Source organism: Pinus tabuliformis, chromosome 5_2, assembly GCF_031772625.1.
Source record: "Pinus tabuliformis cultivar Carrire ecotype Pingquan chromosome 5_2, CPIR1, whole genome shotgun sequence".
Taxonomy (NCBI): Eukaryota; Viridiplantae; Streptophyta; class Pinopsida; order Pinales; family Pinaceae; genus Pinus; species Pinus tabuliformis.
Window position 1 is genome coordinate 679,402,664 of NC_142306.1, and position 17,071 is coordinate 679,419,734.

A 17,071-nucleotide genomic window follows, 5' to 3' on the forward strand; every position below is an offset into this window, starting at 1 on the left:
ATGGAGACAGCGGGTAGTTCCTTTTTCTATTCCACCCCTTTGTCGAGACGGGAAGAAAAACACTGTTTGTGGTGTCTCAATTGAGAACAGCAAGTGACGGGAATTTGTCAAAGCGTTTCGGCATTGATGTTGGAGCAGATCTTTACTGCATATTGATTTATTTCTGGCGAATTTACATTTTATTAGCGCATCTTAGGGAATGAATATCCACAGGCCTAACGGAGGATTTCTGGGGTTACTGCTACTTTTTTCGCTTCTGCTATTCCCAGCTTCATCGTCGGACACGGGAGAAATTATAAACTCAGCGGCGGAGGAAAATTCACGGGACAGAGGTGGTACTGATATATATTGGCTGAGATGGTTTAAAGGTACCCAATTTGGAATTCAGAAGAGAAGAATTGACCAGGTTATTTGCCCGGCTCTTTGCATATTTGTGTCAATTTCATGTTATTTTTTTATCATGAATTGTGAGGAATAGTTAATTCGAGTGTTCAGGTTTTCTTTACTGTTTGAATTAAGTTTTATGCTTCATTATTTGCCTTCAGATATCACATTATTAGTCGAAATTGTCACCGAATTATTTTGGTTACCAAGTTTTTCGTTATTGGATTGATTTGTGTCAGTTACGAAGCTAAGATACAAAACACTTTAACGGGGAGGGAAAGAGATTCGAACCTCGCACCTCTCTCTTCTTTGCTAATATAACCTAGGCAATTCCCGATTTGTGATTTACTTGTTGACAAAGAGAATCGGTATTGCTGTAAAAGGTTTTTTGGGAAATGAATTGCATCTGAAGTTTTGGAACGGACAACTTTTAGAATTCTTTTTTTCGCCTGATAGAACGATGATATGAATAGGTCAAAATCCATACATTATAAAAATAATATTGACAATTTTTATGGGAAAATTTATTTAATTCCAAGGTTTGGCTGAACTTGTTACATTTTTAGCATTCACACCTTTTTGGTCATTCTTACAGATAACAGGAAAAACAAGAGAAAGCACACAATTGGTTTTATTTAGATTTTAAAATATTTTCAAAATTTATAATAAGGTGAAGTTCAAAGTAAAAAAATTAGCTTAATGGCTCGTAAAGACTCTGCTGGAGAATGGGTACACAGTGCATGCCACTCTCAGAGATCCACACAACCCATCAAAGAACTCATCCCTTCTCTCACTCTCAGGGGCCCAAGAGAGGCTTCGTCTTTTCAGAGCAAATCTCTGCGAGGAAGGGAGCTTTGACTATGCCATCCATGGCTGCCGCGGCGTCTTTCATGTTGCAACTCCTACAGATTTTGGTTCCCAAGATCCAGAGGTAAGTGAAACAGTAAAGAAGTAAGTTACCGATGTTTTTGGGACAACGATATGATATTAATCGAATTGTTTTGTACAGAGAGAGGTGATTGAAACTGCCGTGAGAGGAACTCTGAATGTTCTCAAGTCCTGCCTAGCAACCAAAAGTGTAAGGCGTGTGGTGAACACATCATCTGCCAGTGCTGCTTCTTTTCCAGAGAAACTAGTGGAAATCATCGATGAATCATGCTGGAGCTCAGTAGATCTCATCAGACAAAATAAACCCCCTGGTTGGGTAAGTTTATTGCACGAATTTCTGGTTTAAATTGAACATTGTAGGAAGTTTTACAGTTTTCATTGATTGAATGCATTCAGATGTATTATGTGTCAAAAACCCTGGCAGACCAACCTGCCCTGCAATTTGCTAAAGAAAACAAAATGGAAGTTGTCAGTATGGTCCCAGTCACAGTAGTGGGTCCTTGGCTAACAACGACAATTCCCTCCAGCGTCGATGTAACCATGTCCCTCATCACAGGTTTCACAAACTCGAGCCTGATTTTTTTGTTTTGTTTTTCTCTTTTTGGGTTTGTTTTTAATAATTGATGTGGCACGGCAACCTCAGGTTCTATATAATAGAAAATAATGAGGTATGAGGTTACAATCTCACCATTAGGTTTTACATATTAACGATAAACATTCCGTAGATTTAATATCATTTATCTTTTAAATATGGGTATGTTCCAAATTTAAATAAAATCAAATTAACGATAAAAAGCCATGATTGAATTGCAGGAAACACATAATGGCAAGGATTATTGAAGTCTATTGTGACATCTTTTGTTCATATTGAAGATGTTTGTAGAGCTCATTTGTTTTTGATGGAACAACCTACAGTGGGAGAAAGATACATTTGCTCTGCCCATAGCACCACTTTATCAGGGTTTGTAGATTTCATTTGCAAGCGTTATCCAAAGTACAAGATAGACTTTCAGTAAGTAACCATTAGTTTTCATCTTTTATTTTCAACACCACCACTATACATGAGTTAATCATAATTTTTGTGAGCATATTTTTTGGTTTACAGGTTGGATAATGCAGAGAGTGATGGTGGTGTTATAACTATGTATCCATGGACAAGCTCGTGGTTTAATTGCATCAGCTGCTTCCTTAACTGTATTTACGCTGCGGTCTTCAGTCTGATTATTATTATCTTTCACCTTTTCCTGGAAAAAAAAATGGATTAAAAGTTAATTTGTTCGACAATGCCCCGTTTCAAAATGAATCTATTAGTAAAAGCCTTTTTACTTTTGGTTATGATGTAAATTGATGTCTGAGTTGAAGTTTGAATGATTCTCAGCTTGATTTTTAATCTATTTGAAAGCCTTCTTTGCCTGTAGTTGTGCCGCAGGTGTAGATAATCAATGCTGTTAATGTAACAAGATATAAGATCAACTTAGGTGTAAATAACAGCTGAGTTAAATCTGAATGCTGCTTTAGTTTTAGTCTTGATGTAAGTATATAATATTATTATTAATGATGCTAATAAGGAATGTAACTGAACACAATGAACATCAATCAGCCAACCTTTGAAACGGTATGATAGTAGCAGGCACTGCAGATGGTACTGGGGTCTATAATATATCATGTGTACGTACGTGATGATTTTGGCTGTTTGAACTGATGACTAACACTGGGCAGATGGTGCCTGCAATGTCATGCTTTTCATGGTGAATGACATGTTAGTAGCCTTTCATATTAAATATTTAGTCAGTTAGATTTTGGTAAAATTCTTCGCTGTCCCAGTTAACTGTTACCTTGATCATCGACAGGAACTCTTTATGAACGTCCTTGTGCATTTATATTTTGTTTGTTACATCAGTCAATGTTTTGCTGAACCTCAGAATGGTTTTGCTTTCTTGCTGTTTTTTATTTGAAGTTTTCATATTTCTTGTTTTGGGAGACATTTCTTTTGTTGTTGCTCTCTCAAGTCTCAAATAGGTAGTGCACTACAGAAATTGATGGTTAGTGTATAGCCCTGTGATATGGCCTTAATTTTCAGTTGAATACCATTTGGTATTTTGCCCAAATGAAACTAGAAGTTATCATCATAGTTTATTTGAAAAATGTGATGTCAAATTCTAAGACTGCCAATTTCCTATGCAAAATATCCGAATTTGCTCTCGTGTATCGTGTCCTATGGAAGACAGCTTGAGTCGGTGATGTTCGACTCTGTGGATCCAAGTTGGAGTTGCTTTAATAGCTAACAAAATTTGCATGAAATTTTTCAGAATATAATTTCATACTAAAAAAGGAAAAATAATGATTTATTTATTTATTATTATTATTATTATTATTTTAATAGCTCAATGGAGACCGCATTCGTAAATGTTAATCTGAAAGCAGTCATAAGCAAAACGATTTGTTGTTCTTGTCTAATTTTGTGAAATCATATTAGGCTTGCTTACACCTGCATAAAAATTGCAAAATCTCCATTACCTGCATAAAAATTGCAAAACCTCCATTAACTGTTGCAAAACTGAACTCTTATATATTTTGTTGCACCTATCATAGAATTCACACGAGACCTATAGACATTGGGGTTCAAGATGCTTAGAGATGGTTTTCTTTAATTACGTGATCTCACCTAAAGTATTACTATTATGGATTAACCCTTCAGAATTAGTGTTGGTACGTGGCATGTGATAGTTGTTGGTTCAGGATGATTTTGCTATGTTGCAATTGTTTCTGGTAGATATAGATTACTATGGATCATTCAAACTTTTGTGAGCCAAGTGTGTACATGTGTCATGAAACAAGAAGACTTAATTCTGTCAGAAAGTTGGGGATTATGGTGAGTGCTTTTCACAAATAAGATAGATCCCTTGTTTTCTCTACTATAAGAACACAATTTGATTCATGATAGATCCCTTGTTTTCTCCACTATAAGAAACACACTTGATTCAACTACAGTTGTGGTCTTTGGATGGAGATGCTTCAATGTCAATTGTATCTGTTCTCTTGTTATATTTTAAGTCAAGCTATTTTTGGCTGACATGCAATCTTTTGAGATTGTTCTTTTTGGCACATGTTGGGCCCTAAAGAGTTGAGGATGAACAGACATTTAGTTGTGGGATAATTCTGAGCACATATTCAGTATGCACATTGCTGGGTACAAAACCCCTCTGGTGCCCTAGTATGGACAAATCTGTGGTAAATTTTCTTTCATTCACTTGACACCTGCACAGATCTGTATAACCATATTTTATTATATTGTATGAGCTGTTTGGAGCCAATTTTTGGACTGAAGCATGCACTTATAGACTTATAAAAATCAATTGAGTTTTGTATTTGGGTCAAGAGAAGTGAGGAGCTTTACAGTCTGGGGTGCAGGAGATCTTTGTGTGTGTATATAACACTAATATAAAAATGGAAAAAGAACCAATGCCATTTTTTTTTAAATTACCATATAGTCAAAATATGATGACATTTTTTGCCTTTCTTCCTAACTTCAAACAACTGTAAACTAGCATAGCTTCACCTTTACTTGGATCTATTAAGCATTGAGAGAGATAAAAAAGATGTTGAGCTGCAAACCTCGATATTTATTAAATCATACATGATTGTGCAAAACTATTGAAATTTGCACCTAGAGTTTACTTGAGGCCTCTAAGAGCTAAAGTAACAATGTAAACACTCTACTGCAGTAATGATTCTGTGATTATAGGCTTCTTTTCAGTGGATATCTTGGAGTACTTGTCTTTTTGGTTCTTCTCTTGTGCATATATCCGTCATTCTGTCGCTGTTGGGAGAAGATAATAATACTGATAATGATAACAATTCGGGGCAGCATATATGTGCAAGGAAAGCGATTTTCTGTTTTGGTTTACCATGAAACCAATCCACAATTGAAATAAATATTTCCAAACACTGTTTTTTGAAATTGAATTTGCGAAAATCAAAATAGACAGTTTGGCCATGCCGATTATGAAATACTAAATTGATAATGTAGACCACATTTGAAACTGGGCCGTTGAATCTCAATCGCCATTCTAAATGAGTAGTGAGACTTACTTTAATCTCTGGAAAACCTTAGCTCTAACTATTGCAGAACAATACTGAAGAGCGCAGATGCTCGGGTATCATCACATAGTTACACGTTGCAGTCACTAGGGCAATACCAAATTTTAAACTATAATCAAAACTCCAACCAAAGAAAGTAATTGACAAATTACAAAACCCAATCCTGCTTTCTTGCATAATCAATACTGAAATTTATAAATAGAAAATCATGAGGATACACGTGCACATCCGATTACCAAATTTTGCATGATCCTGTAGATTAATCTCCTTCCATTAATGAGCCAAAGGAGTAATCCAAATTGGCGATGCAATATCACCTTGTTTTTTGCATTTCATTTCCTTTTTGCAAAAATGCAATGCATTGCATTGGTCACTAACTATAGATCTGTTGCTTGACACAGAGTTGTTGAGAGTGTTGGAGAAGGGGTGACTGACTTCAAGGAGGGTCACAGTGTGCTTCCCTTATTTACTGGAGAATGTGGAGAATGTAGACACTGCAAGTCAGATGAAAGAAACATGTGTGATCTTCTAAGAATTAACACTGAACAGGGGGTTATGATAAATGATGGGAAGTCGAGGTTTTAATCAATGGAAAACCCATTTATTATTATTATTATTAATGTTTAAATAAAAATAGTTACAAAATTATTTATAGATCACAAAATTAATTGTATTTTATTAAACATCACATAAGAATACAATAAGTATTGGTTTAAGAATATTATAATTTGACTTTCTAATCGCACTATACAACAACACAACAACGGGCCCTACCTTATTTCCATCTGGTTATAGTTACTGAGATACACGCAATGGTAAATGTTGACATAAACCAAGTAAATAATATTACGGGGCCGACCTTATTTCCATCTGGTTATGGTTACCGAGATACACGCAATGGTAAATGTTGACATAGTGCAAGTAAATAATGTTGATATTGCGGAATGGTTAATGTTTATATAATCTATTTAAATAATGCTTTTTCAACACTCATGGTTTAAGTAAATAATATTTTCCTTATTTGAAATTAACTATTGTTGATCTGACCTTCACTTGAGGGGTTATCATTATTAATTAAGGTGGTTCTATATATGGTATAAGTGGACAACAATTTTAGAAATAATTATTGAGTTTACAAGTTGAAGATAGGAATAGATTAGATAACACTTGGTTATTTTAAAATATTAAATTACAATGTGGAAAAGCATATTACAATTAGTTAATGTTTTAGTTGTAGTGTCAACCACATATTCAGTATGCACATTGCTGGGTACAAAACCCCTCTGGTGCCCTAGTATGGACAAATCTGTGGTAAATTTTCTTTCATTCACTTGACACCTGCACAGATCTGTATAACCATATTTTATTATATTGTATGAGCTGTTTGGAGCCAATTTTTGGACTGAAGCATGCACTTATAGACTTATAAAAATCAATTGAGTTTTGTATTTGGGTCAAGAGAAGTGAGGAGCTTTACAGTCTGGGGTGCAGGAGATCTTTGTGTGTGTATATAACACTAATATAAAAATGGAAAAAGAACCAATGCCATTTTTTTTTAAATTACCATATAGTCAAAATATGATGACATTTTTTGCCTTTCTTCCTAACTTCAAACAACTGTAAACTAGCATAGCTTCACCTTTACTTGGATCTATTAAGCATTGAGAGAGATAAAAAAGATGTTGAGCTGCAAACCTCAATATTTATTAAATCATACATGATTGTGCAAAACTATTGAAATTTGCACCTAGAGTTTACTTGAGGCCTCTGAGAGCTAAAGTAACAATGTAAACACTCTACTGCAGTAATGATTCTGTGATTATAGGCTTCTTTTCAGTGGATATCTTGGAGTACTTGTCTTTTTGGTTCTTCTCTTGTGCATATATCCGTCATTCTGTCGCTGTTGGGAGAAGATAATAATACTGATAATGATAACAATTCGGGGCAGCATATATGTGCAAGGAAAGCAATTTTCTGTTTTGGTTTACCATGAAACCAATCCACAATTGAAATAAATATTTCCAAACACTGTTTTTTGAAATTGAATTTGCGAAAATCAAAATAGACAGTTTGGCCATGCCGATTATGAAATACTAAATTGATAATGTAGACCACATTTGAAACTGGGCCGTTGAATCTCAATCGCCATTCTAAATGAGTAGTGAGACTTACTTTAATCTCTGGAAAACCTTAGCTCTAACTATTGCAGAACAATACTGAAGAGCGCAGATGCTCGGGTATCATCACATAGTTACACGTTGCAGTCACTAGGGCAATACCAAATTTTAAACTATAATCAAAACTCCAACCAAAGAAAGTAATTGACAAATTACAAAACCTAATCCTGCTTTCTTGCATAATCAATACTGAAATTTATAAATAGAAAATCATGAGGATACACGTGCACATCCGATTACCAAATTTTGCATGATCCTGTAGATTAATCTCCTTCCATTAATGAGCCAAAGGAGTAATCCAAATTGGCGATGCAATATCACCTTGTTTTTTGCATTTCATTTCCTTTTTGCAAAAATGCAATGCATTGCATTGGTCACTAACTATAGATCTGTTGCTTGACACAGAGTTGTTGAGAGTGTTGGAGAAGGGGTGACTGACTTCAAGGAGGGTCACAGTGTGCTTCCCTTATTTACTGGAGAATGTGGAGAATGTAGACACTGCAAGTCAGATGAAAGAAACATGTGTGATCTTCTAAGAATTAATACTGAACAGGGGGTTATGATAAATGATGGGAAGTCGAGGTTTTAATCAATGGAAAACCCATTTATTATTATTATTATTAATGTTTAAATAAAAATAGTTACAAAATTATTTATAGATCACAAAATTAATTGTATTTTATTAAACATCACATAAGAATACAATAAGTATTGGTTTAAGAATATTATAATTTGACTTTCTAATCGCACTATACAACAACGGGCCCTACCTTATTTCCATCTGGTTATAGTTACTGAGATACACGCAATGGTAAATGTTGACATAAACCAAGTAAATAATATTACGGGGCCGACCTTATTTCCATCTGGTTATGGTTACCGAGATACACGCAATGGTAAATGTTGACATAATGCAAGTAAATAATGTTGATATTGCGGAATGGTTAATGTTTATATAATCTATTTAAATAATGCTTTTTCAACACTCATGGTTTAAGTAAATAATATTTTCCTTATTTGAAATTAACTATTGTTGATCTGACCTTCACTTGAGGGGTTATCATTATTAATTAAGGTGGTTCTATATATGGTATAAGTGGACAGCAATTTTAGAAATAATTATTGAGTTTACAAGTTGAAGATAGGAATAGATTAGATAACGCTTGGTTATTTTAAAATATTAAATTACAATGTGGAAAAGCATATTACAATTAGTTAATGTTTTAGTTGTAGTGTCAACCACATATTCAGTATGCACATTGCTGGGTACAAAACCCCTCTGGTGCCCTAGTATGGACAAATCTGTGGTAAATTTTCTTTCATTCACTTGACACCTGCACAGATCTGTATAACCATATATTATTATATTGTATGAGCTGTTTGGAGCCAATTTTTGGACTGAAGCATGCACTTATAGACTTATAAAAATCAATTGAGTTTTGTATTTGGGTCAAGAGAAGTGAGGAGCTTTACAGTCTGGGGTGCAGGAGATCTTTGTGTGTGTATATAACACTAATATAAAAATGGAAAAAGAACCAATGCCATTTTTTTTTAAATTACCATATAGTCAAAATATGATGACATTTTTTGCCTTTCTTCCTAACTTCAAACAACTGTAAACTAGCATAGCTTCACCTTTACTTGGATCTATTAAGCATTGAGAGAGATAAAAAAGATGTTGAGCTGCAAACCTCAATATTTATTAAATCATACATGATTGTGCAAAACTATTGAAATTTGCACCTAGAGTTTACGTGAGGCCTCTGAGAGCTAAAGTAACAATGTAAACACTCTACTGCAGTAATGATTCTGTGATTATAGGCTTCTTTTCAGTGGATATCTTGGAGTACTTGTCTTTTTGGTTCTTCTCTTGTGCATATATCCGTCATTCTGCCGCTGTTGGGAGAAGATAATAATACTGATAATGATAACAATTCGGGGCAGCATATATGTGCAAGGAAAGCGATTTTCTGTTTTGGTTTACCATGAAACCAATCCACAATTGAAATAAATATTTCCAAACACTGTTTTTTGAAATTGAATTTGCGAAAATCAAAATAGACAGTTTGGCCATGCCGATTATGAAATACTAAATTGATAATGTAGACCACATTTGAAACTGGGCCGTTGAATCTCAATCGCCATTCTAAATGAGTAGTGAGACTTACTTTAATCTCTGGAAAACCTTAGCTCTAACTATTGCAGAACAATACTGAAGAGCGCAGATGCTCGGGTATCATCACATAGTTACACGTTGCAGTCACTAGGGCAATACCAAATTTTAAACTATAATCAAAACTCCAACCAAAGAAAGTAATTGACAAATTACAAAACCCAATCCTGCTTTCTTGCATAATCAATACTGAAATTTATAAATAGAAAATCATGAGGATACACGTGCACATCCGATTACCAAATTTTGCATGATCCTGTAGATTAATCTCCTTCCATTAATGAGCCAAAGGAGTAATCCAAATTGGCAATGCAATATCACCTTGTTTTTTTGCATTTCATTTCCTTTTTGCAAAAATGCAATGCATTGCATTGGTCACTAACTATAGATCTGTTGCTTGACACAGAGTTGTTGAGAGTGTTGGAGAAGGGGTGACTGACTTCAAGGAGGGTCACAGTGTGCTTCCCTTATTTACTGGAGAATGTGGAGAATGTAGACACTGCAAGTCAGATGAAAGAAACATGTGTGATCTTCTAAGAATTAATACTGAACAGGGGGTTATGATAAATGATGGGAAGTCGAGGTTTTAATCAATGGAAAACCCATTTATTATTATTATTATTAATGTTTAAATAAAAATAGTTACAAAATTATTTATAGATCACAAAATTAATTGTATTTTATTAAACATCACATAAGAATACAATAAATATTGGTTTAAGAATATTATAATTTGACTTTCTAATCGCACTATACAACAACACAACAACGGGCCCTACCTTATTTCCATCTGGTTATAGTTACTGAGATACACGCAATGGTAAATGTTGACATAAACCAAGTAAATAATATTACGGGGCCGACCTTATTTCCATCTGGTTATGGTTACCAAGATACACGCAATGGTAAATGTTGACATAATGCAAGTAAATAATGTTGATATTGCGGAATGGTTAATGTTTATATAATCTATTTAAATAATGCTTTTTCAACACTCATGGTTTAAGTAAATAATATTTTCCTTATTTGAAATTAACTATTGTTGATCTGACCTTCACTTGAGGGGTTATCATTATTAATTAAGGTGGTTCTATATATGGTATAAGTGGACAACAATTTTAGAAATAATTATTGAGTTTACAAGTTGAAGATAGGAATAGATTAGATAACGCTTGGTTATTTTAAAATATTAAATTACAATGTGGAAAAGCATATTACAATTAGTTAATGTTTTAGTTGTAGTGTCAACCAGCAATGTAAGTTGTAAGTGGTTTGTTTTAGTATTTGGAAATCACAAATTTCTCCGCTTTTCATTTACCATGTAAAACGGTATAATTTATTTTTTAGTTAAAAAAAAAAAGTGTGTTGCCAATAATCTATTGAGTTTTTAGTATGAACGCGTTTTAAACTTAATATATTGATATGAATGGTTTGGTTTTGGTTTTGTGTCATCGTGGTTATTTCCTTGGTCACTAGTGAGCTTTGTATATGCTTGACTATCTGTAGAGGTTTCTTCCTTTCAATAATCCTATAGGCCTTCCTTTGAAAGGGACTTTCGTCGTCCCTTTGTTTCTCACGCTGACACGTGGCGTCGGGAACAGAGTGGGCATAACCGCAGAGTTCTGCAATCTCACGCTACGTGGCATCGGGAAAAGAGCGGGCATAACCGCAGAGTTCTGCAAGTGAGCTGCGTCGTGTATTCATGGATATTGATGAAGACGGTTCTGCTGCTAAATTCGTGCTGTTTTCTTCGGAAGCTTATGCATTCTTAAGCTCCAGTAGTAATGGCGCATTGTGTTTTCGGAGAAAGATGCATATGGTGTTTTCGGAGAAAGATGCATATGGTAGCTTCCCAACTCAACTAAACTGCTCTCACTCTCTCTGTGTATGTTGTTTGGATTGGATTGCTAGCGGGTCAAATTTGACTGTGGGAAACGGGTCGCTGGCTGTGTGTAGACTCAGCGAACGCTACTCTATAATGGTGGCGCCCATGATGCCCAACACCAGGTTCGAATCCTTTCCTCTTCGGCAGGGCTAGGGTTAGAGCATGCTCCTCCTCCTCATCCTCCGCCTTCTGCGCTCGGTGGTCAGAAGGGACCTGCGGTTCAGCGCGGTATTTCTCCTCCATGGCGTGAAGATGATAAAGATGGACACTACGTCTTCGAGCTCGGAGATTATTTGGCTCCAAAATGTAAGTGCACAAATTTCCATGAACTTTCTTCTTCGTTAGTGTATTATTATTGATTAGAGAGGGCGTGAAAGGATGATTATTCCGTCAGAGTTTTCTATGGACAATTCATGTCAAAATTGTGTTAGGATAGAATGGTTTTGAATCTAGGTCATCCTTGTGCAACTCACTGCTGCACGATGACCCAATGGACCCACTAACATCGCCTGGATTTATTAGATATAATGTCTGTTTTTATTAATACAGAAGAGATAGTAACAGCAATTTACATATGATCATCAAAGCCCTACAGAACTTGCTTATACTATTTTTGCTATGAGGCAGTCGATATGTCTACTGACCATAAAATTCATAACAAGCAAGGCTATGTAAATCCCATATATGCATGTTTACTTTTTCCCCAGTGAAATCCCCAACAGAAACTCCAGGCAGTGGACATTTTAGTTTGTTTTTCCATGAAATATGTTCTGAAATGAAGCTCTGTTGCATATATTTTGTCCTGTTCAACCTGCAAACTAAATCTGTGGCCAAAAATTTATGTTACCTACTCCACAATATTTCATTATATACCGATTTGTAGGCCATAAATTTCCCATTCCACATTGAAAACATTCCCCGTTCACACACAACTATACTGGATTTTGAGAGTATCTGAAGCGATCTGTAACTTGGAAAAAATCCAAAACCTACTGCGTTGATCAGAAACACAAGAGTTTGTTACGCCTGAGCCAGAAAGGTACACATTTCTCACCATGGTTAGCCAAGTCCACATTATCCTTCCATGCCCAGCTCTAATTACCGAGAAACTGAAAAGGACTAGATAAAAATGCAACCAATTGAACTCTCTCTATCACATTTAAAGCGACTTATCTCCTCGAATCTGACGATAAATCGCATTGGAAACCTTCCCTGCCGGCCGATTTCAATTGTCTTGGGGTTTTTTAATTCTCTGAACAGATTTATGGCCTAAAAAGGAAATCCAAAATTGATTGAATTGATAAAGCCAAAAGATTTGTTACACCAAGTTACAGCAAAGGATTGCCAGAATGGTGTGTAATTATTTGTTGCATATTTTTGTCAAAATACTGTGAGCGCCTCACTAGAGTGACAGTTATGAATACAAAGTACTGGCGCCTTGTTTAACTATTTTCCAAGCATCTCTTTCTCCATCCATCCGACTCCTTGGTCCATCCATCCGACTCCTTGGTCCCTCATTAAGATGCCTGTCCAGAGTGGGCCTGTCTGTCATCAAGGACAAAGTTGGCCACTCTATCAGAAGTGCCAGTGTGCGGTATCATCAAGGTAAGAATGCTTTGTGGAAGGTGGGCCAGATGGTACGCAGAAGAGATGTTGAGATTCATTCTGTCCCTCCAGTGGCTGCAAAAAGTGGATGACAGTTAATTTACCAATCGTTTTAACCATGTAACAAAGGTGCTCAATGTGCATTAGTCATGGGGTGTTTTGTGACAGCCAGAGGGAGGTCTAAAGTCTCAACTCAACTATGCCTTTTCCACCACACACTCACTTGTTGATAAATATCATGACAATACTTGTAACTACTAACGCATTCAGTTTCTGCAGCAAACCCAACGACGGAAAGTTTCAAAAGAGAACCATGCAGAACAATGTCTTTTTCTTGCATTACAAATTGTGGTGCCTGCGGGCCTCCTGCAGGTCAACCCAGCATGTTATAACTGTACGTGTGTTAATTGGTCTGTGAATTGAAGAATCTAATTTCTATATATATGTGTCCCACAAAGTCCAATCAAACAAATAATATATCACCAAATATGATTCATCCACATAAAAATCACCATCAGCACCAAATGTATGAAAGTTGTATACACATAATGTGAAAAATCTTCTCGTCATTCATTGTACTATTCAAAGACTTCTTATAACAAACGATACTTTGAGCCACAATGAAAGGGAGCTCGCCCATAATTCTTCTATGCTTTTTTGTTTTCTATACTGAAGAATTACAACTTGATCACGGCTATAGTTGTTTTCTATAACTGCAAGTAATAGCAGTAGTAGCAGCAGTAGTTCACTAGACTAGGTAATAATTATTCCCTAGGTTAAAATACCCAACACTATTCCTGTAAACTATACTTTTTTTGGTATCTTCTGAATTTTCTATAGTTATATGTAGACAAATTTCCTGGCTGCCTGCTCAGTTTGAAAATCCCAATTCAGTGGGGATGCAGATCTCAGTCGAAAAAAACAAAATATAAATCAGGCCCCAGGGCAGAACCTTGATGCATCCCAGGGCACTGTGTACATTATCTGTATCTTCATATAGATACAAAGGATTGCATTTGCACCATTTTCAAATTGTTTTATATTTTAGACCCGGTGCCATCTGAGAAATGGACCAAGCTGAGTATCATGATGTATATTTTGTATAACTACCACTCATTTGGTGTGGGACTGGCTCTCTTTCCCAAGGGTAATAATCAAATTATAAATCTCTCCTTCTAGAAAGTTTAAAGACCTGGTTGCCCTTGTGTTGCACACAGATAGGGCACTCCTCAGACAATTTAATTACCTGCACCAGCAGAATTCACAGAAATGGCAGCCTGAATCAATTATATATGTTCTTTCAAAAATATATTGATTTAATAATGCAAATGAGTGCTTTGTTTATCTCACCTTTGGCACACATTTCAAACAAAAGAAGTGGCTACACGCTAATTGCTTCGGCTCCACAACGGCATCTGCACATAGACTTATAGGTAGAAGTTTCGGATTTTGTTGTCTGTTGTTAGAATACAGATAAATCATTGAAATAACAATGTAAAAAAAACGAATATTCTAAGTACCCAGGCATAGTGAATCTATTCTCGAGGGGGTGAGAAACAACAATAGGTAGTGATATTGTAGGTACATTTGGGTAAATATCCATTTCTTTCTTTACACCAACTCTTTCCTTAGGAAAATAAATGTCATTTATAATCAAGGCTTCGTAAAACTAGCTGCTATCATATTTCAGGTATCTGGCTCCAGAATATTTCATGTATGGCCAGGTTAATAAGAAGATGGACGTGTATCCTTTGGAGTAGTTCTTCTAGAGCTAATAACTGGAAGAAAACCTACACACAGCCAGTGACCCGTCTCCCACAGTCAAATTTGACCCACTAGCAATCCAATCCAAACAACATACACAGAGTGAGTGAGAGCAGTTCAGTTGAGCTGGGGGTTTCCCGGTCTCTAAGAAGCTCGAACCCTTGACCCAATATCTGGAGAAAACCACAAAGACACCACAACACACAGACCAACCTCTTCTTCGCCATGGGGGGCAACGTCCCACGTCAATCTGGCGTGTTTCCTGGCTTTCCACCGCTTGATGCCTGTGAATTCGGCCTCGCAATGCACATATAGTCCATTGACCGCCTTCAGCACTCGGGTTCTTTCCAACTGTAGAGAGATATGACGAAACCAGTGCACCTGACCTTTATATTCTAACGCAAAAGCATAGAAAGATAGTAATGGATTCATTTTCATCGGTATGGACGCTCACTGTTTCTAATGGAGAGAGGGGAAGCAGAGGAAGAAAAAAGCCGACCAATAATACCCACTTCTAAGCTAGCTTCGGATTACCTAGCTATACCGGGTGCATTTATGTTATTTTTCTCTTGCTCTTATACAAACAACATCAGTGGTTTCAGTGTCCTGCCTTGTAGTTGTTATATATGTGATGGCAAGCTATCTTGTTATAGTAGAATACCTGATATGCTTGATATGATAAAAGTCAAATAGTTGACTTTGCTCATGTCTATCAAAAATCAGTTGACTTTGCTTAATGATCAGTTAGCTTTGCTCATGTCTATCAGAATTCTGGAATAGTCATATCCCTGTATTGAGATTTTATTCACATGATCAATAATCCCCTTCTTATCCACCTATGGCTTTACATGCAATACCGTCCTAAAGCGTTATCGTGTAGGTACACTTCAGTAAGTTTCATATGTGGCCTGTTTTGTGCCCTGGCTCACAACCTCTTGTTTCCAGTCTACCTATACTATTACACAATACTAGATATACTTGCACTGATATGCCCATTGATGGTACCTTCTTCAGCGATCTGTGGTCACAGCTTGTAGCAGCTTTAATTTTATTTCAAATGTCTTGCCATTCTAACATGTTTGTTTGTCCTTTGCAGATTTGCTTGTCCAGTGTGCTCCAAATCTGTTTGTGATATGTCTAAATTGTGGGAGAAACTTGACCGAGAGGTAGATATTTTCGACAAGATGAACATCTTGAAGTCAACTTGCAATGGGTTGTATAAAGAGTAGCTTATTATATGTGTTTTTGCTATTTTTGATTTCTCATATTTGAAATTTTCTTTCGTCCAATGGCAATTGATTTTTTAAGTTTCTTGAGTGGATTCTGATATTTTTTTTTGTCATGTAGGTTGCTTTGACTCCAATGCCTCAAGCTTACAAGAACAAAATGGTAAGTTATCTGATGTTAATGTGGTATAATTTGGAGGCATATTTTAGAGCCCATTAGTAGCGTGAGAGAAAATACCTCACCACTTTCTCGTCGGTCATTTGAGCAGGTTTGGATCTTATGCAATGACTGTGGAGTAACTTTTGAAGTAAATTCTTCTTAAGTAAATTTTCACATTGTTGCACACAAGTGTCAAAGTTGCAACTCTTATAACACCTGGCAGACCAGGGGAGGTCCTTCTGCAAGTTCATGTGGATCTCATCTTTGATATTCTCAAATGTTCAGATTCGTGTATCCCACTTTACCACTTGTAAGGTTGCCTTAGCACTGCCTATGTCGCATGAAAAACAGCGGTACTGCAAATTGCTATGCAGTGGCATTACTGTAAGAATTCATTGTAACTGCTGAGTTTTTCCACAAACGAATTAACTCTTGTAGAAAAATTCAATAATTCCAATTTAATAATCCTATCGGCCTCTCTTTGTACCTTTTGGGACAATTGCTAGTTCTTACAAGGCATCAAAACACACATTTTTCTGAATCGATCCACCACAATATATAAATAATCATGACCTTTTCTAGACATAGTTAATCCGCCTACAAAATCCATAAAAATGCTTTCCCAAGGACGAGAAGGAATACGAAGTGGAGTATACAAACCCAATTTCCTAATACTTGACTTACTAGTAGCACACATAAAACATCCTC

At 36.0% G+C, this 17,071-nt stretch overlaps 1 protein-coding gene and 1 long non-coding RNA gene across 2 annotated transcripts; both read left to right on the plus strand.

The window, feature by feature from the left end:
* LOC149160941 (putative anthocyanidin reductase) lies at positions 1-2,607 on the plus strand. Its single transcript, XM_089434738.1, has 6 exons — positions 1-64; positions 270-406; positions 1,085-1,315; positions 1,394-1,588; positions 2,086-2,284; positions 2,378-2,607. The coding sequence occupies exons 1-5, from the start codon at positions 1-3 to the stop codon at positions 2,110-2,112; spliced, it is 654 nt and encodes a 217-aa protein (XP_089290864.1). The 3' UTR covers positions 2,113-2,284; positions 2,378-2,607.
* Positions 2,608-15,044: 12,437 nt separating this feature from the next.
* Positions 15,045-16,825, plus strand: LOC149160942 (uncharacterized). Its single transcript, XR_016261482.1, has 3 exons — positions 15,045-16,143; positions 16,325-16,366; positions 16,473-16,825. It is a non-coding gene; the product is annotated as an uncharacterized LOC149160942 (long non-coding RNA).
* Positions 16,826-17,071: the final 246 nt, after the last annotated feature.